Source organism: Equus przewalskii, chromosome 20 (assembly GCF_037783145.1).
Source record: "Equus przewalskii isolate Varuska chromosome 20, EquPr2, whole genome shotgun sequence".
Taxonomy (NCBI): Eukaryota; Metazoa; Chordata; class Mammalia; order Perissodactyla; family Equidae; genus Equus; species Equus przewalskii.
This window is the reverse complement of record NC_091850.1, coordinates 983,078-1,008,449: the sequence shown is the minus strand read 5'-3', so window position 1 is coordinate 1,008,449 and position 25,372 is coordinate 983,078. Positions and strand designations below refer to the sequence as shown.

The 25,372-nt window shown below is 51.5% G+C and overlaps 1 protein-coding gene across 1 annotated transcript; it reads left to right on the top strand.

Moving 5' to 3' along the window:
* The first annotated feature begins 18,000 nt into the window (after positions 1–18,000).
* On the top strand, positions 18,001–23,504 carry PGLYRP2 (peptidoglycan recognition protein 2). The gene is made up of 5 exons (XM_070586417.1): positions 18,001–18,513; positions 19,647–20,753; positions 21,532–21,742; positions 22,307–22,604; positions 23,406–23,504. The coding sequence occupies exons 1-5, from the start codon at positions 18,450–18,452 to the stop codon at positions 23,484–23,486; spliced, it is 1,761 nt and encodes a 586-aa protein (XP_070442518.1). The 5' UTR covers positions 18,001–18,449; the 3' UTR covers positions 23,487–23,504.
* Positions 23,505–25,372: the final 1,868 nt, after the last annotated feature.

Below are 25,372 nucleotides of genomic sequence, written 5' to 3'. Positions count from 1 at the left end.
GCCAGATTAGGGAGATGGTACCAGAAAGACGGCTGGGAGCGGACAGAGGCGGAGCAAGGCCGGGGTTGGGGAGAGGCACTCCTCCTGGGGCTCCCAAAGTGCATGGCAGACTTTCAGGGTCAGAGATTAAAATTTTTTTAAAAAGAGCCATCTCCTAGGAGAACTCCCTAACACATTCTATGCAGCCAACATCACTCTGATCCCCAAACCTGACAAGGACAACACAAAGAAGGAGAACTACAGGCCGATATCACTGATGAACATAGATGCAAAAATCCTCAACAAAATTTTGGCAAACCAAATACAGCAATGCATCAAAAAGATTATACACCATGATCAAGTGGGATTTATACCAGGGACACAGGGATGGTTCAACATCCGCAAGTCAATCAACGTGATACACTACATCAACAAAATGAAAAACAAAAACCACATGATCATCTCAATAGATGCAGAGAAAGCATTCGACAAGATCCAACACCCATTTATGATAAAAACCCTCAGTAAAATGGGTATAGAAGGAAAGTACCTCAACATAATAAAGGCCATATATGATAGACCCACAGCCAACATCATACTCAATGGACAAAAACTGAAAGCCATCCCTCTGAGGACAGGAACAAGACAAGGGTGCCCACTTTCACCACGCCTATTCAACATAGTACTGGAGGTGCTGGCCAGAGCAATTTGGCAGGAAAAAGAAATAAAAGGAATCCAAATAGGTAACGAAGAAGTAAAACTCTCGCTGTTTGCAGACGACATGATCTTATATATAGAAAACCCCAAAGAATCCATAGAAAAACTATTAGAAATAATCAACAACTACAGCAAAGTAGCAGGGTATAAAATTAACGTGCATAAATCAGTAGCATTCCTATACACTAACAATGAACTAACAGAAAAAGAACTCAAGAACTCAATCCCATTCACAATCGCAACGAAAAGAATAAAATACCTTGGGATAAACTTAACCAAGGAAGTGAAAGATCTATACAATGAAAACTACAAGACTTTCTTGAAAGAAATTGACGATGACATAAAGAGATGGAAAGACATTCCTTGCACATGGATGGGAAGAATAAACATAGTTAAAATGTCCATACTACCTAAAGCAATATACAGATTCAATGCTATCCCAATCAGAATCCCAAGAACATTCTTCACAGAAATTGAACAAACAATCCTAAAATTCATATGGGGCAACAAAAGACCGCGAATTGCTAAAGCAATCCTGAGCAAAAACAAAGCCGGCGGAATCACAATCCCCGATTTCAAAACATACTACAAAGCTACAGTGATCAAAACAGCATGGTACTGGTACAAAAACAGGTCCACAGATCAATGGAACAGAATTGAAAGCCCAGAGATAAAACCACACATCTATGGACAGCTAATCTTCGACAAAGGAGCAGAGGGCCTACAATGGAGAAAAGAAAGTCTCTTCAACAAATGGTGCTGGGAAAACTGGACAGCCACATGCAAAAGATTGAAAATTGACCATTCTTTTTCACCACATACCAAAATAAACTCAAAATGGATCAAAGACCTAAAGATTAGGCCTGAGACAATAAGTCTTTTGGAAGAGAATATAGGCAGTACACTCTTTGACATCAGTTTCAAAAGAATCTTTTCGGACACTGTAACTCCTCAGTTGAGGGAAACAATAGAAAGAATAAACAAATGGGACTTCATCAGACTAAAGAGCTTCTTCAAGGCAAGGGAAAACAGGATTGAAACAAAAAAACAGCTCACTAATTGGGAAAAAATATTTACAAGCCACTTATCTGACAAAGGGTTAATCTCCATAATATACAAAGAACTCACACTGATTAGCAACAAAAGAAACAAACAACCCGATCAAAAAATGGGCAGAGGACATGAACAGACATTTCTCAAAAGAAGATATGAATATGGCCAATAGACACATGAAAAGATGTTCATCATCGCTAATCATCAGGGAAATGCAAATCAAAACTACACTAAGATATCACCTTACACCCGTTAGATTGGCAAAAACATCCAAAACCAAGAGTGACAAATGTTGGAGAGGATGTGGAGAAAAAGGAACCCTCATACACTGTTGGTGGGAATGCAAACTAGTACAGCCACTATGGAAAACAGTATGGAGATTTCTCAAAAAGTTAAAAATAGAAATACCCTATGACCCAGCCATCCCATTACTGGGTATCTATCCTAAGAACCTGATATCAGAAATCTCAAGTGTCCGTTGCACCCCTATGTTCATCGCAGCATTATTTACAATAGCCAAGACGTGGAACCAGCCTACATGCCCAGAAACTGATGATTGGATAAAGAAGATGTGGTATATATACACAATGGAATACTACTCAGCCATTAAAAAAAAGACAAAATTGGCCCATTCACAACAACGTGGATGGACCTCGAGGGTATTATGTTAAACGAAATAAGCCAGTCAGAGAAAGACGAACTCTGTATGACTCCACTCATAGGTGGAAGTTAGTATATTGATAAGGAGATCTGATGGGTGGTTACCAGGGAAAAGGGGGGGTGGGGGGAGGGCACAGAGGGGGAAGTGGTGTACCCACAACATGACTAACAAAAATGTACAACTGAAATCTCACAAGGTTGTAATCTATCATAACATTAATAAAAAAAAAAAAAAAAGAGCCATCTCCTCATACACTGTTGGTGGGGATGTAAAATGGGGTAGCCACTATGGAAAACGGTGTGGCAGTTCCTCAAAAAGCTAAACATAGAAGTACCATACGACCCAGCAACTCCACTCCTAAGTATATACCCAAAAGCACTGAAAACTGTGACTCAGACAGATACGTGTCCACACGTGTTCATGGCAGTTTATTCTCAATCACCAGAAAGTGGAAACGGCCCAAGTGTCTATCAACAAACGGATGAATGGATAAACAGAATGTGGTCCATCCATCTAACGGAACATTGCTCAGAGTAAAAAGAATGAAGTCCTGATTCCTGCTACAACACGAAGGAGCCTCAGAAACATCATGCTGAGAGAGAGGAGCCAGACACAAAAGGTCACACACGTACAATCCAGTTTATACGAAACATCCAGAACAGGCACATCCACAGAGACGGACAGCAGATGGGTGGCTGCCAGGGGCTGGGGAGGGGCCGTGAGGAGTGAAGCCCACACCCAGGGGGAATGGATACAGGATCTCCTTTCGGGGTGATGGAGAAATTTTGGAACTAGATTGAGGTGATGGTTGCACATTTGTGAATGTACTAAATGCCACTGAATTGTACAGTTCAAAATGGTTAATTTTATACTATGTGGATTTCACCTCATTTTTAGAAAAAAGAGACAGGAAACAGATGGAGTACTCAAACGGGATAATTTGAAAAGAGTTTAATGGAAGTACTATTTCAAAGGAATGGTGCAGCACTCCAGGGGCTGGTGAGAGCCAGGGGCCGTCCCACCCTGGGTCTGGGACCCAGCTACTGGAATGTGGACCAATGGGGCTAGTGCAGAGGACTACCTAGTAGGAGCCAGGAACCTTCAGTTGAGGGACGCAGGCAGCCTGCGTGGGCCACACGGGAGAGGAGATGAGGCAGTAATACCCTGACCTCACTCTCCTCCCTCCCTCCAATGCCTGCTGTGACTCCCCATTGGTTTGACCCACCCAGAAGCCACAAGGCAAAAGAGTTTGTTGAGTTGTCCATACAGGTCAGCTGCCCAGGACACAAAATAGGGGCGAGAGGGTGGAGACGAGAGACAGGAGATATCAGAGATTTGAGACAAAGTCGAGAATCGTCCAGGGCTGTGGGGCAAACTCATCACCCACCACTCTCTTGCTCACGGTCCACGCTCCAACCACTGATGACCATTTTGGCCAAACCACGGAGGCCATCTCTCCCACCTCAAAGCCTTCACACATGCTGTTCCCTATACTTAGAATTCTTTTCCGTCTCACCTGCTCAGCCAACTCCTACTTATCTTTCAGGCCTGAGCTCAAAGGCCGTTTTCTCTGAGGGCTTCCTCAACTTCTGGGCTCAGGTCAAGCCCACCCTCCATGCAGCCACAGCCCCTGTGCATCCTCAGCAGCAGAATCCCTCTTAGAATGACTTGTGTAGCAACGCTCCCTCCCTGGGCAGGGCTGTGAGCTCCATGCGGGTAGACAGGGTCTTTCTCATTCCCTGCCTTTTCCCCAGTCCCAGCTGGCAGACAGCACATATTCATTCAGCAAACATCAAGCTCCCAGAAAGTCCCAGGCATTGTTCTATAGGGAACAAAAAAGAGCACATTCCTGCTTTCTGGAGATTACATAAAGTACAACTAGAAACACATAATCAAAAATGGTCTTCTAGGGACTGGCCCCGTGGCCGAGTGGTTAAGTTCGCGCGCTCCGCTGCAGGCGACCCAGTGTTTCGTTGGTTCGAATCCTGGGCGCTGACATGGCACTGCTCATCAAACCACGCTGAGGCAGCGTCCCACATGCCACAACTAGAAGGACCCACAACGAAGAATATACAACTATGTACCAGGGGGCTTTGGGGAGAAAAAGGAAAAAAAAAATGGTCTTGTACATGAAACATGCCATGGAGGAAAATCCAGTGAGGTGAGGAGATGGGGAAGCCCTCTCTGAGGAGGTGATATCCGAGCAGAGACCAGAAAGGAGGGAGGAGGATATCTGGAGGAAGAGCTCTCCAGGCAGAGGGTACAGCCTGTGCAAAGGCCCTGAGGCTGGACTGTGCCTTGAAGAACAGCCAAGAGACCAGTGAGGCTGGAGCAGAGTGAGCGACGACAGTGGGAGGGGAGCGGGACAAGGAGGTGACAGGACAGATCTTGCAGGGCCTGGCCAGCACTGGGAGGCCTTAGGTTTTTACTCTGAGAAAGGTGGGAATCACAGAGGGTTCTGAGTAGAAGAGGGTGGGGCCTGACCTGGCTTGTAAGACCCCCTCTAGGTGCGTTATTATGGACCGACTACTAGGGGAGCGAGCACGGCGGGAGGAGACGGGAGGTGAGGTGGTCTTGGACCCGCACGGCGGCACAGGAGGGACTTTCACCTTAACAGAGGTGGTGGAATTTGGAATGTGTTTTCAAGGTGGACCGGACGGGATTTGCTGACAGATTGGATGTGGGTATTAAAGGAGAAAAGCCGCGAGTGACTCCAAGGTTTTTGGCCTGCCACATGGAGGCTGGCGTTTTCAATGGAGACTAGAAGAAAGGAAAAAAGGGATAGAAAGACAGCAAATGGGAAGAGAGGAAGGGATGAGAGGGGGAACTTCCCAGGGAGGAGAAGGACAGGACCCAGGTGGGTGCAGGAGATGCCGTAGGCCGGGTGGAGGGAGGAGAGGCCCTGGTCCCCGGACACTAGAGAGATGGAGGGCGTGTTCCCCAAGAAATGCGGGCGAGCGGGGTGCGGGGCGCTGCGGAGACCTCGCCTCCGCCCTGGGGGTGACTCCTGCCCGCCCTGGGCCAGAAATCCTCGCGGTGCGGCCACTGTGGAGGAGGCGCGATGGGAAGGAGGCAACGCGACGACTTCCCACCGGGTGAGGCTGGGAGGCTGTCCTCTGCGGCCTGCGCCTGGAGCCACCCAGAGCCCGCCCGTCCTCCACACACAGCTGCCTCCATTTCCCCAAAGTGAGCGGGGATTACTCCCCACCTCCCTGTACCAGGGCCCAGCGACGTGGGATTTGGGAGGCAGGGAGTAAACGACACTGCTGATGTCGCTGATGCCTCACTTGGACCTCCGCTGAGGCAATCCGACTGCGCCCTCCTACACAGCCAATTAAATGCTCTCCTATCCCTCAGCCAAACTCCAATCCTCAGCCAATCAGACTCCACCCTCCTACACCTCAGCCAATCAAACTCCAATCCTCAGCCAATCAAACTTCACTCTCCTACACCTCAGCCAATCAAACTCCAAGCCTCAGCCAATCAGACTCCAGTCTCCTACACCTCAGCCAATTAAATGCTCTCCTATCCCCTAGACAGTCAAACTCCAGTCCTCAGCCGATCAGACTCTGCTTTTCCTTCAGCCAAAAGGACTCCTCTCCTACTTCTCAGCCAACTACACCCCACGTTCCTGCTCCTTAGCCAATTAAGCGAGTCTCCTAGTCCTCAGCCAATCAGAGTCCTGGAGCCTAGCCAATTAGACTTGGCCTGTCCGCCCACCTAACCAATTACCTCCACCTTGCTGTCCCCCAGGTGATCTCCACCCCCACCCCGCCCCGCCCCCAGTCCTTCGGAAACAGCCCTCTTGTCCCTCAGCCGATAAGCATGCCCCTCCGGGAGAAGCCGGCAGCTGTTTAGGCCTGGCCCCGCGGCCTGGAGTCCACCTCGCAGCGTCTCTGTACCTCGTTTCTCTCAACTGTGAGTTGAGGGTGATCAGCGAGCGTCCTTCCCTCTTAGGGTAGTCCTGAGGCTCCAACCTGAAAAGTGGTCTCTCCTTGGGTTCTGCTGTGTAAACGCGTGTTATTTTTTCTCCTCCCTCCCTCCAATGCCCTGAAGCTGTTCTCTCAGCTGGACTGCCTTTCCTGCCAGAACAACTCCTAGTCACCCTCAAGACCCAGCTGCAGCGGCCCCTCCTGCGGGAACCCATCTATGCCCCCCTCCCAGGCTGGATCCTAGCTCCCCTTCTAGGCTCTCCCAGCCAGCCCAGTCGTGACAGCTTGGGGCTGAGAGTGGCTGGCTGCAATGCCCCCAGGTTGGGAACCTCAGGCCTGGGGCTGGGGCCTTCTGGGGCCGCAGAATCTCCCAGCACAAGGCTGGGCACATAGTATTGGTGCCATTTGAATTGCATTTTGGGGATGATTAAATCCATTAAAATCCTGTGCAAAATCATTTCAGGAGAAACTGGAAGCCAGAGCTTTCACCAGATTTTGAAAAAAGTGGTTAAGGACTTTGTTTTATAAATTGGAGGCCCAGAGAGGGGCAGTGACTTGCCCATGTCACACAGCCTGGTGGAAACAGAGTCAGGATTTTAACTCCTGTAGCCCATCTGAGGAGCTTTCCTGGAATTGATGCCAAGCATGAAGAAGGCCTTCATCCTCATGAGCCAATTTAGGAGGAAACAAAATTCATATTTATAGTAAGAAGCCCAAGGGTCACTCAGTGGACAGATGTTTCTTGAACACTGGAACGCTGTGTGCCAGGCACTGGTCTCAGCCCTGGGCATGCAGCACTGAGCAGGACAAGTCCCTGCCCTCTTGGAATTTCCATCCAGGTGGAGGAAGCAGCAATAAATAAGGAAATGAATAAGAGCATGTCAGATAGGGATCTTAGCAATAGGACGAGGTCACAGGAAGACCCTGGGAACCCAGTTTAAATAAGGTGGTCTAGGAGGAAGCAATGTCTGAGTGACCCCTGAATGACAAGAAAATATGAGTTGGAGCATTCCAAGCAAGTGCAAGGGCCCCGGGGCTGAATGAGGATGGCATCCTCAAGGAGCAAGAGGCCAGTGGGCTGGAGGGGGCAACCCACAAGAAGAGTTCAGAGGCGTGGGTAGAAGCCAGATTGTGAAGATTCTAGTGTATGCAAGGCAGAAATGAGAGGGACGGGATGAGGGTGCCCCAGAGCAGAGGGGCCAGCAGGAGCAACACCAGGAAGCAAGGAAGTGCCTGGCCCACGCCATGTGGGGCACCGGAAGCCACCCTGCCTCCCGCTGTGCCACTATCAACCAGGGAGCACAGAGGAGGAGTGAGTGGGTTGGAGCAAAGGTGACCTCCACCAGGGAACCGGTTGTTGTGGTTCGTGACCACAGGCCACCCCGGCTGATTCGGCAAGTTTCTGTGCTGTCAGAAGTCAGTTCCCCAAAGAGCAAACAACACAGCAGCAAGCTGTCCCCCGCCCACTGCCTACCCCCACCCCGCAGGACTGCTTTAGGTCTCTCTCCTCACTAAGTTCCACAGGGGTTAAGGGAACTTCTCAAAAATGCTTGCAGGCTGGATGCAGCCACCAATTGCTGTGTGACTTTTGACAAGTACTTTCACCTCTCTGAACCTCATTTGACCACTTTTTTGTTTGTTTGATCCATCTGTAAATCAAAGGCTTAATACGGGCTCTATCCTCTGCCTACATGACGATACTCATTTTCCACAATAAGGTAGGGACTTGAGTCATGATCATTTGTAGATAGAGAGATGGAGGCTCAGAGGATGGAAGTAACTTGCCCATGTTGGAGGTTGAACCCAGACCTGTCGGATTCCAATGATGGCGAGTCTATAGTGGGGTGAATCCTAAGATCCTCCTTAGCAAGCATCTGGCACCCGGCAGTCACTAAGCAGATGGGAGCTGTTCTGATGGTCATTCATCTCAGGGTGGTGTGGGGCCGCCCCTCCCAGCCTCGGTTTCCTTGGCTGCAAAGTGGGGACTTGGAATTCTCTCCTCACTGGCTGTAGGAGGCATCAGAGATATAAAGTGTGTAAAAATAAATGATTGGGTTTGGCAATTCCTCAGAAAGTTAAACATAGAGTTGTCACATGGCCCAGCAATTCCACTCCTAGATATAGACCCAAAAGAGTTGAAAACAATACTCAGACAAGTACACGTACACTCGTGTTCACAGCAGCCAAAAGTGGAGACAACCCAGATGTCCGTGGAATGAATGGATAAACAAAATGTGGCACCCACCTCAAACGGAGTCATACCCAGCCATAACAAGAAGCGAAGTACCGACACGCACCACAGCGTGGACAAACCACAAAAGCCTCACGCTGAGGGAGGGAAGCCAGACACAAAAGGCCACATTTCTATGAAATGTCCAAAAGAGGTCATTTTTAGGGGCAGACAGAAGAGTGGTGGCTGCCAGGGGCTGGGGAGGGGGTTGGGGACTGACGACTTAATCAGTATGGGGTTTCCGTCTGGGGTGATGGAATGTTCTGGAACTAGATAGAGGTGATGGTTGCACAACATTGTGAATGTGCTCAATGCCACTGAATTGTTCACTTTAAAATGGTGAATTTTATGTTATGTGAATTTTACCTCAATAATAAATAAATAGCAAATGAGTAAGTGGTGGGAAGTGGATGGGTGTGATTGCATAGCACCAATTCCTCGGCTCCTGCCATGAGAAGGACACGTTATTAGTCCCATTTTGGAGATGGAGAAATCAAGGCACAGAGAGGGGAGCTGCTCCACCCAGGAGATGAGGAGGCCCAAATTGGAGGTGGGGTCCCCCTGACCTCAAGCAGGTTCCGCTCCTCTGCCTGGGAGCCACGCAGGTGACAGACGCCCACAGTGAGGTCACCGCCCTTGGCACAGATGACCCAGAGGGCAGACAGCAGAGCCCAGGAAGTTGGCCAGCTCCACCTGGTTCTTTTCCCCTGGCCCAGGAGAACCCAGCCAGGGAGGCCCAGAGCTAAGAAGCTGTCCTCTGTTCAGACAGGAAATCTTCTGTTAGTGTCACCTCTCTGTGCCCAGCCTTGTGCTAAATGCCCCAAGAAGACTCGGCCTTGGAGCCACACTCAAGGAGTTCCCAGTCTGAAGAATACAGAGCTGGACACAGACACTCCCAACTTTTCAGAGTCAGGGCTGAGCCACAGAAAGGAGCCTGGAACTGGGAAATACAAGAGCAGAAAGCCAGAGGAGAAGGGGAGGCTTCCTGGAAAGGGGGATATTGGAGGTGGGTTTTGAAGAGTGTATAGGAGTCCACCAGGTCAAATGAAAAGGTTTGTGGGTATTTTACACACTCAAATACTTTACTAGGGGGAATGCAAAGTGAATTAAGCCCTGAGGGGGGAAATTGGCAATATCTGGCAAAACTATATATGCATTTATCCACTTAGAGGAATATCTCCCAGTGATTCCCTTGCAAAAATAAGAAAAGGTGAATGTACATGGCTTTTCATAGCAGCACTATTTAAAATATCAAGAGACTGGAAATAGCCCATATGTCCATCAATAGGGAATTGGTTGAATAAACTATGACACGGTCACATGATGGAGTACTATGCAGCTGTAAAAACGAATTAAGAAGATCTCTGTGTAGGAGTATGGAGAGATCTCCAGGAAACAATGGTAAGTGGAAAAACAACAAAGTAGACTTAAATATATATATATAATGGAAAGATAGACCATGAAAAAATTATAAATGGTTACCTGAAGAGGAAGGGAAGAACACGATGGGAGGTAGGAAGGTACAAGAATAGAAGCTATGAGGGCCGGCCTGGTGGTGCAGTGGTTAAGTGTGTACGTTCTGCTTCTCGGCCGCCCGGGATTCACCAGTTCGGATCCCCAGTGCGGACATGGCACCACTTGGCAAAAGCCATGCTGTGGTAGGTGTCCCACGTATAAAGTAGAGGAAGATGGGCACAGATGTTACCTCAGGGCCAGTCTTCCTCAGCAAAAAGAGGAGGATTGGCAGTAGTTAGCTTAGGGCTAATCTTCCTCAAAAAAAAATAAAAATAAATTTAAAAAAAGAATAGAAGCTAGATGTCTCTTTATATACCTTGTTTTGTAGGTGTGACTTTGGAACCATGTAAATATCTTACGTATTTCTAAAATAATATTAGATTTTAAAAATAATTCCCTCACTTCACACCCATTAGAATGGCTATTTTAAATAAAGAAAAGAACAAGTGCTGGTGCGGACATGGAGAAAGTGGAACCTTGTGCACTGCTAGCAGGAAGGTAAAATGGTGCAGCCACTGTGGAAAACAGTATGGAGTTTTCTTGAAAAATTACACAGAGTGAGCCCTGATGGTGTAGTGGTTAAACTTCGGCACTGTTACCACTTGGGTGGCCCGGTTTGTTTCCCGGGCTCAGAACCACAGCACTCATCTGTCAGTAGCCATGCTGTGGTGACTCACATAGAAGAACTGGAAGGACTTACAACTAAAATATACAGCTACGCTCTTGGGCTTTCGGGAGAAAAAAAAAGAGGAAGATTGGCAACAGATGTTAGCTCAGGGCGAACCTTCCCCAGAAAAAAAAAAAAAAGGAAAAAAAGCATTCTATTAAAGAAAATTAAACATACAATTACCACATAATCCAGTAATTCCACTTCTGGGCATGTACGCAAAAGAAGCGAAAGCAGGAACTCAAACAGATATTTGTACACCCGTGTTCACAGTAGCACTATTCTCAATAGCCAAAAAGTGGAAGCAACTCAAGTGTCCATCAACAATGAATAGATAAACACAATGTGGTCCATCCACACAGTGGAATATTATGCAGCCTTAAAAAGGAAGGAAATTCTGACACATGTACAACATGGATGAACCTTGAGGATGTTATGCTAAGTGAAAGAAAACAGTCACAAAAGGGACAAATACTGTGTGATTCCGCTTATATGACGTACCTAGAAGAGTCAGATTCATACAGACAGAAGGTAGAAAGGTGGGTGCAAGCGACTCAGTGGAGGGAGGAATGGGCAGTGAGGGTTTAATGAGGGCAGAGTTTCAGCTAGAGAAAATGAAACAGTTCTAGAGATGGATGGTGGGGATGGGTGCACAACAACGTGAATGTGCCTAATGCCACTGAACTGTATGCTTAAAATGGTTAAAATGGGGGCTGGCCCTGTGGCCAAGTGGTTAAGTTCACGTACTCTGCTGCAGGTGGCCCAGTGTTTCGTTGGTTCGAATCCTGGGCATGGACATGGCACTGCCCATCAAACCATGCTGAGGCAGCATCCCAAATGCCACAACTAGAAGGACCCACAACAAAGACTATCCAACTATGTACCAAGGGGCTTTGGGGAGAAAAAGGAAAAAATAAAATCTTTAAAAAAAATGGTTAAAATGGTAAATTTTATGTTATGTATATTTTACCATAATAAAAAAAGTACGTAATGTGGCATTACCTCATTTGAATAACCCAGTGACTCCAAATTGCTTTTGTTATAATACAATATTTCAGAGATATTTATAAATGAGGAGGTGGAATAGTGAGATAAATTTTTCAATAATTATAACAGATTAATAATAATAACTACAACAATATTAATTTTATTTGAGATATTGTCTAATTACACAGTGTTTCTAGTTGCACAATTATAATGCACAATCTTATCATGAGGTGTTTTTATTGTTGTTACTGTCTTAAAAAATTAAAACTTTCTGCCCTCAAAAAAAATTCCCTGAAAATCAAGTGTCAGGTTAGTGGCAGGCTGTACAGAAAGAAGCTGTTTCAAGTGACAGCACAGTAATGTGACAGCACATCCCCAGTGAGCCATGCCCAAAGGACACACACACAAAAGGAACCAGAAAAAAAAGTCTTAAACTGTTTCTCAATAATCATATTGTTTAAGGTACTATTGGTATATTATTCTGAGATTGATGTGGTGTATTGTGGAATAAAGCAAATGTCGGTGTCATTGGGAATTTAGATATTCAGTGTGAGAAAAAGAAAATACAGATATAAGATGGATCAGGTGAAGTAAAAGCCGTGTAATCCTGAATATGAAATGGAAGTATCAGCATAAATTCATGGTGTATTTTTTTTTTTTAAATAGTGGAGGATTTTCTATTTCTTCCCAATGAAAAGACCTAGAAACAGCAACTCACCCAGTAGCCCGGAGGACCCTACCCCGTCAGCTGTGATCTCTAAGTCCCACGTTCTAATCAAAGGGACAAGGGCCCCTTGGAGAAATGGTCGACCCCAGGCCTGTGGCAGGAAGTGTGTCAGCTGCTCCTGGGATGTCTTGTTGCACCAGAAAGCAAGAAAGCTACCTGAGAGTCCTGCCGAAAGAGCTCAAAAGACCCACCAAAGGGAAGAGGCGCCCACCAGCCAAGGAGGGGATAACAATTGGATTATCAACAACGATAAAACTGCAGTGTACTGACCCATGTCAACAGTTTAAATCCACAAGTTCATAAAAACATAGAGGAGAAAAAGCTCATTATTTCCCTTTGGAGGATGTCAAGGAACCCAGCAATTATTTTGAAAATCAGGAAAGAAAAAAGGCAAGCGTTTATCTTGCCTTTGCCATGTGAATTGTACCACTGGGCAACCAACTGGTAGATGAGAGGGTGTTTCTCTTTCTGGAGGTATTCCAGCTAATCAATGAAGAAGGAATACATCATTCCAATAGCACTCTGTCGTAGCTGCTAATGAATGAATATATCCAGGCAGTGATCATCAACGGTAGATAGCATCACAGAAGAGAGACAGTGAGTGGCAATTATAGAAGAAATAAGATGGCTCCTGGGTTGACACATATCAACTGGATGATGGATGTCCATGGGACTTCGTTATATAATTCTCTCTACTTTTCCATATATTTTAAATCTTCTGTTTAGAAAATAACGTTTAAAGCCCTTTGCCCTGTGTCATTCTCTCAAAGCAGGATGAAGACAAGTAAGAGGCTGTGGGTGCTCGGTAAGTATTTCCCAAGGAGCACCGACATCTGGCCTCATTTCCCCCACGCTCATTCTTGGCCTCTAGCACACCACCGAGGGCTGACCTCACAATCTCACTAGGACAGCCAGTGTCCTAGGTTACAAAACTCCCTCCCCTCCAGTGCCAGGAGCAGGTGTCTTAGCTGAAATCTCACCTCTACCCTCCCAGAAAGACAGTACTGCAGTCATCCTGCCGGCCGGGACTGTGCAGCGGCCCCAGCTGGAGGCCGCAAGGTCAACGGCCTGCACTACGACTTGCTTCTCCCTTTGGTGAAATGGGACTCAACCAGTTCTGGGCCCGGCCTGGCCTGGCTTTAATGATCTGGCTGCGGTTCCAGACCAGCTGGTGGCCCAGCCCTAAGGCCCAGCTGGCTGCTGGGGGCCTGGGCCCAGCAGGGAGACTTGTCTTGGACAAGTGGCCCAGATGCAGAAATAATGCATGACTGTGAGCTAGATTCATCCAGGACGTGGGAGTCTGGCCGTAACAGAATATCCTGTGGGCTGAGCCTCTGCTGGGGAGGCTGAGGCAGGTGGGTGGATGGGCAGGAACAACTCTGTACTCATCGGATGCTTTCCACACGCTAGCAGAGTCCTAAGTGCTTTCCGCGCATCCCCTCATCTAACACTCACAATAACCCAGCAAGGTTGGGACTATTCTCCCATTTTAGAGATAGACAAAATGAGGGGTAGAGATTAAGCCACTTGCTCCAGCTAGTAAGCAACAGAGTGAGAATTTGAATTCGAGTGGGCTGGCTCGGCAAACTTTGTTAAAAATCCACACGGATCCAAAGGAAATGAAATCACTATCCTAAAGAGATATATGCACCCTCATGTTCATTGCAGCATTATTCACAATAGCCAAGACACGGAGACAGCCTAAGAGTCCCTCAGTGGATGAATGGATAAAGAAAATGTGGTGTATATATAAAATGGAATATTATTAAACCACAAAAAAGGAGATCCTGCCATTTGTGACAACACGAACGAAAGCTGAGGGCATTTGCTAAGTGAAATAAGTCAGACAGAGATAGACAAGTACTGTACGATCTCACTTACATGTGGAATCTAAAAAAAAATGAACTCATGGAAATAGAGCAGAACGGTGGTTGCCTGAGGCTGGGCTGGGGGAAATGGGGAGACACGGGTCAAAGGGTACAAACTTCTAGTTACAAGATGACTAACTTCCAGGCATCTAATGTACACCATGGTGACTATAGTTAACAACACTTTATTATATACTTGACTGTTGCTAAGAGAGTAGATCTTCAAAGTTCTTGGGGCTGGCCCCATGGCTGAGTGATTAAGTTTGCACGCTCCACTTCGGTGGCCCAGGGTTTCGGTGGTTCAAATCCTGAGTGCGGACATGGCACCACTCATTAGGCCACGCTGAGGCAGCGTCCCACATGCCACAGCTAGAAGGACTCACAACTAAAAATATACAATTATGTACCAGGGGGCTTTGGGGAGAAAAAGGAAAAAAAATAAATCTTTTAAACAAAAAGTTCTCAACAGGAAGAAAAAAATGGTAACTATGTGAGGTGATATTAACCAACATTGATCTGATAAACATTTTGCAATCTTTACATATATTAAATTGTCACGTTGCACACCTTAAACTTACACAACGTTATATGTCAGTTACAGCTCAATAAAGCTGGGGAGGTGGAAGCCACATGTTTTCAGCTTTGCAGACCAGCTGGTCTCTGTCACAATGACTCAGCTCTGCCATTGCAGCATAAAAACGGTCATAGACAACATGGAAACGAACGAGAGAGAATGTGTTCCAACAAGCCTTCACTTTCCACAAACTGTGGTCCATCCACACAATGGAGTATTACTCAGCCATGGAAAGGGCTGAAGCCCTGACACACGTTACAACGTGGACGAACCTTGGCACCCTCACACTGAGTGAGAGGAGCCAGACCCAGAAGGCCACACGGTGTGTGATCCCATTCATACGAAACGTACAGAACAGGCAAATCCACAGACAGAAAGCAGCTTAGTGCTACCAGGGGCTGGGGGCGGGGGGATGGGGAGTGATTGCTCATGGGGATGGGGTCTCCTTCTGGGGTGATGGACATTTTCTAGAACTAGAGGTGATGGTTGCACAAGATTGTAAATGTACGAAACGCCACAAATTGTGTACATTTTTAAATGGTTCATTTTATGTTAGGTGAATTTCACCTCGGAAAAAAACAAAAAAAGAGAAAACATTATTTACAGAAACAGACAGCTGGCCCAGAGGCTATAGTTTGCCGACCCCCGCTTTAGGACATCACTTAACAAAACCCAGAACTGAATTTTAAAAACTTGTAGGCATACCAAATCTTAGCTCAAAGCCCTGCATGCAGCAGTTTTTATTATTCCATCAGGATCTTCGTGGCTATTAAAGTGATGGCTACCAAAGTGAAGATTATTCAGCCCTGAGTTCCTCCTCCTCTGGCCTCTGGCCTTGATCCCAGCCTCTCTTCAGATCCAGGGCCCTGGGCTCTGCCTGTCTGTGCCAGTGCTGTCTCCATCAGAGCCAGCACCAGGCCCTGGCCAGTGGGTCCTTTCATGAGGCCACCGGCTTGTCTGCAGCCTGGAGGGGCCTTGACCTACGCTGGGAGGTGGGCCTCTGGAGGCGGGAGAGAAGCAGGGATAGCAGGGTGACTCATCACGGGAACCCCAGCCTCTCTGCTGCCTCCCAGCACAGCCCAGACCAGGTGCCTCGTGTGTGGGCGCCTGCTGGTGTCTTTCAGAGCCCGACCCCAAAGTGACCTCACTTCCTCAATCAGGCCTTTCATGCACTCAGCGATCCCTTCCTGACATTGACCCAGGGCGTTTCTGGGCACCCCAAGAGGGCTCAGCATCTCGTAGTCTAGGGGAGACAAAACCAGACAGAGAAACTCCAGGCCTTGCATGGACAGGTCTAGGTCAAAGGGAGGAACCCCGGGGTCAGGGAGCCAGGATGGAGAAAGGGAGGAGCCAGGGGTAATCAGGGAGGCTCCCTGGGGGCAGGGTCCTACTCCAGAAGGTCACAAATCCCAGATACACCCTAAGGAAATGCCAACTGGCCATGACATGTCCCTGGCTCAAACACAACCCAGCTCCTGCCACCAACTCCAAGCTCTAAAAGGCTGCCCATCTGGCTGGCTCACGAATTCCTGGGTGTGAAGTCGCTCTGCAGCTAGTCCCCAAACACTTCAGCAGTGCAAAGGGTCATCATTACTGTGACCCTGACCCAGTTGCCGGATAGTGGAAACATGCACTAGGCTTGGAGCTATGTCCAAGGTTCTAGCTACGTGACCTCAGGCAAGTCACTTCACCTCTCTGAGCTCACCCTCCTGCTGGGTAAAATGGGCATTTATAACTGGCTGATAAATAAATCTGCGAGGGTCCCCCACAGCCACAACTAGGGGAGAATCAGAGGGACAAACCCAGGGTCCATGATGCTGAACCATGGTCATCCCTAGACATCAGGCAGGCATCTCATGCGACAGCCACGGCTCAGCATCCCGGGGGTTCCCCCTGTGGACACAGGGCCGAGACAAGGGTAAGGCAAGCAAGGCGCAAAGACAGGATCAGAGTTCCCAAGGTTTCCTTTCACCTCTGGCTCTAATATATCTTGTCACAGTGCTGTTCCCCATCTTGTCTTTATCCAAAATGTTGACATTTCGTTCATGGATTTTTTGCATTTGCTTTTTAGTTTTTTAAAACATTGCATTGAAGGGCCAGCCCGGTGGCGCAGCGGTTAAGTTCATGTGCTCTGCTTCGGTGGCCTGGGGTTTGCAGGTTCAGATCCCGGGCACTGACCTACACAGCGCTCATCAAGTCATGCTGTGGCAGCATCCCACGTACAAAATAGAGGAGGACTGGCACGGATGTTAACTCAGCAACAGTCTTCCTCACCAAAAATAAAAACACAAAACCACCACCACACTGCATTGAAATATTATCTTGATAGCAAGATTTTCAGCACCACCTTAAATCTTGCACCTGAGGCATGTACCTCCTTCTCCTCACTCTAGTCCTCACCCCATGGACACACAGCCCACATCCTCCACTGGGCAGAGCCCCATCCCCGAATCCTCAGAAGTTGGCACTTGGAGGAGCGTATTTCCTCAGATTCTCCTGGGAACTGGATTCCCCTCCCTCCCTCTGCCCCCACTGTGCGCCCAGCTTTGTGCTGGGCCATGCTGGGTGCCCCGAGAGGACACCTGACACCTGAGCAGGCTTCCTGGGGAACCCCAGGCCTGGCTCAGGCCCGTCCAGGCCCGCCCCGTGCTGAGCGCCTGGCCCGGTGGGTTTCCTGGAAACTCCCCAGGCTAGTTTCGGGGTGGGAGGCTCACAGGGAAGCAATTTACACAGCAGCCCCAGCCGTGTCCCACCCGACGCTGGAATAAAGAGGAGGCAGGCTCCCTTCTGCGGGACTCGGCCACAGGCACCTGAGAACAGGGAGGACCCCTCACTGCCAGCCCAGGTGAGCCCAGAGCCAGCTCCCACGACACAGCAGCTCCCGAGTGCCCCACCCAGGCCCTGCTCTCAGCTTGCCTCTGGGGGCTTGGGGTCGGGAGCTGGAACTGGATGAGTGGGGCCGTCTCCAAGCCCCTGTGGCTCAGTGCAGCCTCAGCAAAAACTGTCCTCGGCCCCTGCACCCATTCTCTGCCTGAGCCTCCAGTGCTGGCAGCAAAGAAGGCAGGAGGCTGCCAACCTCAGGCCGCTCCTTCTCTCCCCTCCCAGCACAGCCGGTCTTACCAGTCGTGCAGGCACCTGAGCACCCCCTCTGGTGGCAGCAGCAGCTAAAGACTGTCTCTGAAGGAAGGGGCTAGAACTCGCTGGACTGGCCTCAGTCTCCCTCTCTCGGGAACGGCCAGAGTTTGCTGGAGTCTGATCTACCCAGCCTCCAGGCCTCTCTTGGGATGGGCCTGGCTTACTGACCCTTGACCTCAGCCTGGGAGGGAGCAGATAGGATGAAGGACCTTCTGAGACCCAGATGACATTGACCCAGGGCATGGCCTCCCGCCCACAGCTCTGAAAGGGGTGCAGTGTCATTCACCGCTGGACTTCGGCAGTACCCAAAGGCACTGCTCAGTCTCCAGGCCTGTCTCCTTCCAGCTCTGCCGAGGTCTCCGCTGAGGTCAGCCGGCTGCGTCCTCCGGAAGCTGGAACCCCCAATGGCGGCCCAGGGTGTCCTCTGGGTCCTGCTCGGACTGCTCCTACGGCTGGAGCCAGGAACAGGTGGGTCAGAAGGCAGAGGCCTGGGCCCAGGACTCTCAGTCCTGCAGGGGTGTGCTGCTGCCCCCTCTGTGTCCAGCCCTACACAGGGTGAGGCCGAGACCCCAGGAGGCCCCAGTCTCAAGGAACCTCCAGCCTGGGGACAGAGAGGCTCCCTACCCCACAGGGTCAGGGCAGGGCTTGGGGGAAGGACTTAGGGACAGAAAAGCACAAATCGAGAAGGCTTTCTAGAGGAGAGGACATAGATGTAGCACAGGAAGGAGAATTTTACTTGGTGGAGAAACAGGAAAGGACGTTTTAGGCAGAGAGAAGAGCAAAGTTCAGGGGAATTCCAGTGTGGACTGTCTGGAGAAGAGCCTGGATTCTAAACAGCAGAGGGTAAGGATGAAGCCTTCTTGGATTCACATCCTGCCTCTGCCACTTCCTAGCTGTGTGACCTTAGGCAGGTAATTTAACCTCTCTGTGCTCATAGGGCTGCTGTGACGATTACGTGAGTTTAGTTACACGAGTTGCCTCGAACGGGGTCTGGCACATGGTAAACGTTTGACAATCGTTAGCTATTATTCAACGACCCACCCCAGCTGGGCCCAGCCCTCGTAGGTTCCAGGTTCAACTGCTGACATCTCCCCACAAGGCACAGGCACACCTTCTCCTCCCCGGGCATCCTTCGAGATACCTTTCCTCCTAAAATCCCCCAAAGTCCAACCCATCATGAAAAACTATCTTTCCTTCAAAATACCTGTGGACTCTGTCCACTTTTGTCCGTCACACTGCCACCACTCTAGCTTTGGCCTCCCCCATCACTCCCCTCCACACTGTCTCCCCTGCTCTGCTCTAGCCCCCTCAAAATCCATTCTGCACACGGCAGCCCAAGGAGCAATCCTAGAACACCAGCCTGGCCGCATCTGTCTCCTGCTCATGAACCTGCTATGGCTCCCCAGTGCTCACTGACAGGCTAAGCTCCTTAACCTGTTGTCTGTGCCTCAGTTTCATCATCTACACAAGGACGGTGTTGGGAGTCACAGGATTGTCAGATGGAGGGCTGGGGGCATTGAGAAGATGTGGAAACAGCAGGGAGAGGCTCAGGCACAGGGGGTGCCGGGAGCACTGGGCTAACACCTTCCCTGCTCCTGCAGCGACCCTGCCCCTGGTCATGGACTCCGTCATCCAGGCCCTGGCTGAGCTGGAGCAGAAGGCGCCAGCCACTGAGGCCAGCCACACTGCCTCTGCGTGGCTACTGACAGCCCAGGACTCAGGCCCCCACGACGCCCTCCACCACTTCCTGCTGGAGGGGCGACGTCTCAAGGCCATGGAGCTGGACCCCCCTCCACTGAGCCCAGAGCTGCGAGGCCTGGCCAAGGAGGTGGCCCGACACGGCGTGCGGGACGGGCAGGAACACGGGGTGGTGCTGGCACCTGACGGCTCGACCGTGGCTGTGCAGCCTCTGCTGGCGGGGCTGGAGGCAGGGTTGCAGGGGCGACGGGCTGTCAGCTTGCCCTTGGAGAGCACGGCCACCCCTCCAGATGCCAGAGGCCCCTCTCCAGCTGCTGGAGGCTCAGTTCCTGACGTCAGAGTCCCCTCCCCAGGATGCAGGGATGCCTCTGCAGACGTCACCTCTACAGATGCCAGAGCCGCGTTCCCAAACGCAAGAGCCGCAGACCTAGGCATCACAGCCACCTCTCCAGATGTTAGACCTGGCTCTCCAGATGTCCCAGCCTCCTCACCAGGTGCCAAAGCCGAGTCCCCAACTATTGTGGACAGCCTCCTGGTGGTCACCCTGGCCAAAGACCTGGGCCTGACCTTCCTCCAGGGCCCCCAGACCCAGAGCCACCCAGGCCTGGGAAGTGAGGGCTGCTGGGACCAGCTCTCTGCCCCCCGGGCCTTCACGCTCCTGGACCCCCAGGCATCGCCACTCACCACGGCCTTCCTCAACGGTGCCCTGGACGGGGCTCTCCTTGGAGACTACCTGAGCCGGGCCTCTGAGCCCCGGCCACCCCTCAGCCGCCTGCTGAGCCAATACTATGGAGCTGGGGTAGCAGGAGACCCAGGGTTCCGCAGCAACTTCCGACGGCAGAACGGAGGGGCTCTGATTTCAGTCCCCACCCTGACCCAACAGGTGTGGGGGGCCCTCATCCTGCTACAGAGACTGGAGCCAGCACACCCTCAGCTGCAGGGCCTGAGCCCAGAACAGCTGGTGCAGGTGGCCACCCACGCTTCCACAGAGTTCACGGAGGCCTTCCTGGGTGAGAAGGGTCCCCACCCACTGCGACCTTCCCTCTCACAGACCCACTCAGCCCCACGTGGTTAGGACTCGGGGCTTCCAGAGGGGGCAATGAGGACTCTGACTGGGGCGGGGAGGGGGGTGGCCAGGAGAGCTGCACAGGTGAGGAAAGGCTAGAGTTGGGTCTTGAAGAATGAATAGGCGTTTGCCTGACAAAAAAAAGTGAGGACAAGACCGTTGCAGGATTCCAGGAGGGGGGCTCAGTACATGCAAAGGCACAGAGGTTCTAGTGGAAGTTCAGCCAGTTACTCCTGTGCATCCCTAGGTGAGTTGCTTCACTTCTCTGAACCTCACTTTCTTCAGTGAAGCTGGGTAAATCATTGCTTCCTCTTGGATTCACTGGATGGTTTAAGATAGATGAAGCACGTCAAGCAAGTGGCACGCAGTCGGAGCGCAATAAATGGGGCTGAGGTTCCTCTTTTCTCAGGGTGGCTCTCCGCCCTAGGGCTCCGAGCAGGGCCAGCCTTGGGTCCTGGGTTGTAAACAGCTTGAAGTCTGAGCTAAAATTCTTGGGGTTTATCCTGAAGGTGACAGGAGTCGTAGCGGATATTCCAACAGGACTGGAATGCTGTTAAATTTAGTTACGTGAGATTCCAGTGGGGCCAGCGTGGTGTGAGATTGAACTGTCCCCAAATCTGGGAGGCGGCTGCGGGGTGATCCATACGCGCGCTCCAATGGGGGTGCAGGCGGCCAGCAGAGAATCGCTGGCTGACCGCAGCTCCGGACTCCCTTCCCGGCAGGGTGCCCGGCCATCCACCCGCGCTGCCGCTGGGGCGCGGCGCCGTACCAGGGCCGCCCGACGCCGCTGCAGCTGCCGCTCGGGTTCCTGTACGTGCACCACACGTACGTGCCGGCGCCCCCCTGCACCGCCTTCGAGCACTGCGCCCGCAACATGCGCTCCATGCAGCGCTTCCACCAGGACACGCGCGGCTGGGGAGACATCGGCTACAGGCAAGCGGCGTACAGCGGCTGGGGCGGGGGCGGGGCGAGGGGCAGGGGCGGGGGCGGGGCGGGGGCGGGGGAGGGGCCTGATGCAGGGGGCGGTGCTCCGAGTAGAGCTAACCTGCGCCACCTGGGAGTTCGGGAGGGGTGGGGCCGGGTGGAGAGGGGGCGTGGCCGGGGCAGGGTCGAGGCCTTCGCAGGGACCAGAACCAGCTCAACAGTGGGACTCTTGGGTTTAGGGTGGGAACTAGGAAAGGAGGCGGGACTTGGAGAGGAACAGGACCTGTGGTAGGGTCTGGGAGTAGGACCGAGGACGGAAAAGGACTCTGCAGCGCCCAGGAGGCGTACTTGAGACAACGAGGAGGGCGTGGCCAAGGCTGAGGGCCGGATCCAGAGAAACGGGTGGCGCTCGGCGGGGGCGTGGGACGAGGCTGGACGGGGCAGGGCCAGCGCGACCCGGCGGGACTTGGGGTGGGGGTGCCCTCGGCACAGGAGCGGAATCTGGGGTACGGGCCAGGTGAGGGGCGGGGCCTGGCTGACGCCGCCCGGGGCCTGCTCCCCCTCCCTCCGCAGTTTCGTGGTGGGCTCGGACGGCTACGTGTACGAGGGCCGCGGCTGGCACTGGGTGGGCGCGCACACGCGCGGTCACAACTCCCGCGGCTTCGGCGTGGCCTTCGTGGGCAACTACACGGCCGAGCTGCCCACCGAGACCGCGCTGCGCACCGTGCGCGACGTGCTCCCGCGCTGCGCGGTGCGCGCCGGCCTCCTCCGGCCGAGCTACCGGCTGCTCGGCCACCGCCAGCTCGTGCCCACCACCTGCCCCGGCGACGCGCTCTTCGACCTGCTGCGCACCTGGCCGCGCTTCGACGCGGTGAGTGCCGGACGCCCGCGCACCGCCGGCCGGCGGGCCCTGACCCTTCCTGTAGCCCCGGTGCCCCCACAGCCTCAGCAGGGCCTCTGATGCCCCTCACGGCCCGGCTATTCAGGCAACCCAGGCCCAGACTTCAGTCGTTCCGCTCACAACATCCCCTACTCGCTGTCCTCTGCCTGCACAACCTCGGCCCAGCCCCTCACCCAGCCAGCTTGTCCTTTGCCCAGTCCCAAGCACCTCTGCCCTGCCAACCAAGGCGTGGACCCTGACCCTGCAGCAGTCCCTATGCCCTCACACCCTCAGCCTGGCCTGCATCACCCATAGCCAAGTCACGACCCTTCAGCCTGCACAACCTAGTCCCAGCCCACCCAACCTTGGCCTCACCCCTGCCCCCTACCCAAAGGCCCTATGTCCACACAACGCTAACCTAGCCCATTACCCTCTACAGAAAACCCGTCTGCCTGCACAACTTCTGTCCAGTCCCTAACCCTGTGTTGCAACCCTCTGCCCAGACAATCTCAGTCCTGAAGATGCTTGCTCAACCCTAGCCTCCCTGACTCCTCATGACAACTCTGATGCTGGAGCAATCTAGGCCCAGCCAGCACAACCTCGGCCTGATGACCCCACCCCAGCCCCTGACCTTGATCACCAAACACCTCTCTAATCACTCTGCACAATCTCATGCAGTGTTGTACCCACCCCCTCACTTTAGGCTCCTGTCCTCTTCCCAGTCCAGGGTCCCTTCACAAGGAGGACAGACCCAGCACCACCCGCAAGCCTCACACTCCCTTGTCTTTCTAGAATGTGAAACCAAGAACTGCCAGGAGGGCTTCCAGGAGAGGACCCCCCGCCATGATCCTGCCAGCCACAGACCTCCAATAAAGGGACCATGGAAAGAAAGCCCGTGTCCATGCACCATGTGTTTGCATGTGTTGTCTTAGTTTGGGTTTGCCCGGAGGCACACCCTGAGACAAGAATTCCAGGGCAAGTAGTTTAGGAGGCGATCCCAGGACATGTCAGTTGGGGAATGAGGAGGAGAGGTGGGGAAAGGAAGGCAGCCAGGAATGGGTGCTTTATCCAGCGGGTTGGCACTGGGAGCACATGCAGCTCAATTCCACGGAGGAGCTCTGGGGACAATGTGGGACACAACCCCAGGATCATCCCACGCAAGGAGCGAGGGAGCTGGGGTGTTGATCCCCCGACTCCCATAGTCATTGGCTGAGGGCTTTCTCAGGGCAGTGTTAATTCTCTGGCCTCTAAGCTGCGTGTTGCATAAGCAGAGGACACGGTCTGTCCGGGAAAGCCCTCTAGCAAAAACGCAGGGCGTTGGGAATGGGGCGAGGACACAGTGAGGTGGTGAGGACTCAGGGATGCGCTGAAGGCGGGGAGACGACCCGTGTGTGTAGGGAGCAGCCAGAGTGCGAAATGAGTGAGGTGGGCATACACAAGCTGTGTGCACCTGCTGGACATGTCCAGCTCCAGGAGAAACGTCTTTGGCCCTCAGTGAAGACCCTCCTCCTCTGGATGGGTTATAGAATTTGCAAGGCCCAGTGCAAAATGAAAATGCGGGGGCCTCATTCAAAAGGCAGACTTTGAGATGGCAACAGCATCTGTGCAGTGCGGAGCCCTTCTGAATATGGGGTCCTGGGTGACTGCACAGGCCACACGCTTGTCAGGCCAGTCCTACCCCCAACCCCAGGGGTTCATGGGTTCTGGTTGCCCTGGCTTTTGCACAAACTGCCCCTTCTACCTGGCATGGTCTTCCCATGGCCAGCTCCTTCTCATGCTTCAGGTCATAAATGTCACCTCCTGAGGGAGGTCCTCCTGGATTTCTCCAGCTCAGAAAGCACTGCTTCTGCTCAGCCACTACTCCAATCTATCTATTTTCTTCGAAGTCCTCCTCACCAACTAGAAATATCCTGTCTTCATGTTCAGGGTCTGTCTCTCCCACTGGACTGTGAGCTCCAGGAGGACAGAAACTGTTTCTTTAGTTCCCCATGGCTTCTCCAGCACCTAGCACGTAGCAGGCACTCGGGAAACCTTTGTTGAATAAACAAAAGTTCCCATTATAAACCTTCTGAAACTGATATTATCTTTTTGTACAAATACGGAAACCAAGGCTCAGAGAGAGGAAGTGACTTGCCTGAGGTCACACAGCAAGAGAAGGACCAGCTGGCACTTGAATCCACACCTGGGCCAGGATTCTGCTGCCTCTCAAGCTGACTCACTTATTCCCCAGAACAGTATTTGTCCTCCTCTTCTTCCAAGTAAACATTTATCAGGAAATTGCACCAAAATGCACAGCATTTTGAATTTCACAACAGATCCCACCCATGCAGCGCCAGTGCCCAGCTTCAGAACATGTTACGTTTATATTACGTAGGTAAATCAGTCTTTGTGAGGCCTTTGTCAGTTAGAACTGAGCATGTCCAGAAATTCAGCTGTTAGCTCACTACCGAAGAGACAGGCTCTCGGGAGCTGCTCATTAGAAGCTGACGGAGAACCCAGAGGTTCAGTCTGTTAACTTACAATCAAGGACACTCAGCAAGCAAAAATAAATCAAGAAATAAATTTATGCTATGTGAATTTCACCTCAAGTTAAAAAAAACCACCCCCTTGGTCAGCTCCCAGGAGCCTCCCCAGTGCTCGCCACTCCCCCCTGCCCCCGTGCAAGCCCTCCTCGGCCAGCCTGTGTCCTGACTTGCTCCATGCAGTCTGCCTGCTTGGGCACTTCATCGAAACAGAACTACACAGTGTGTACTCGTCAC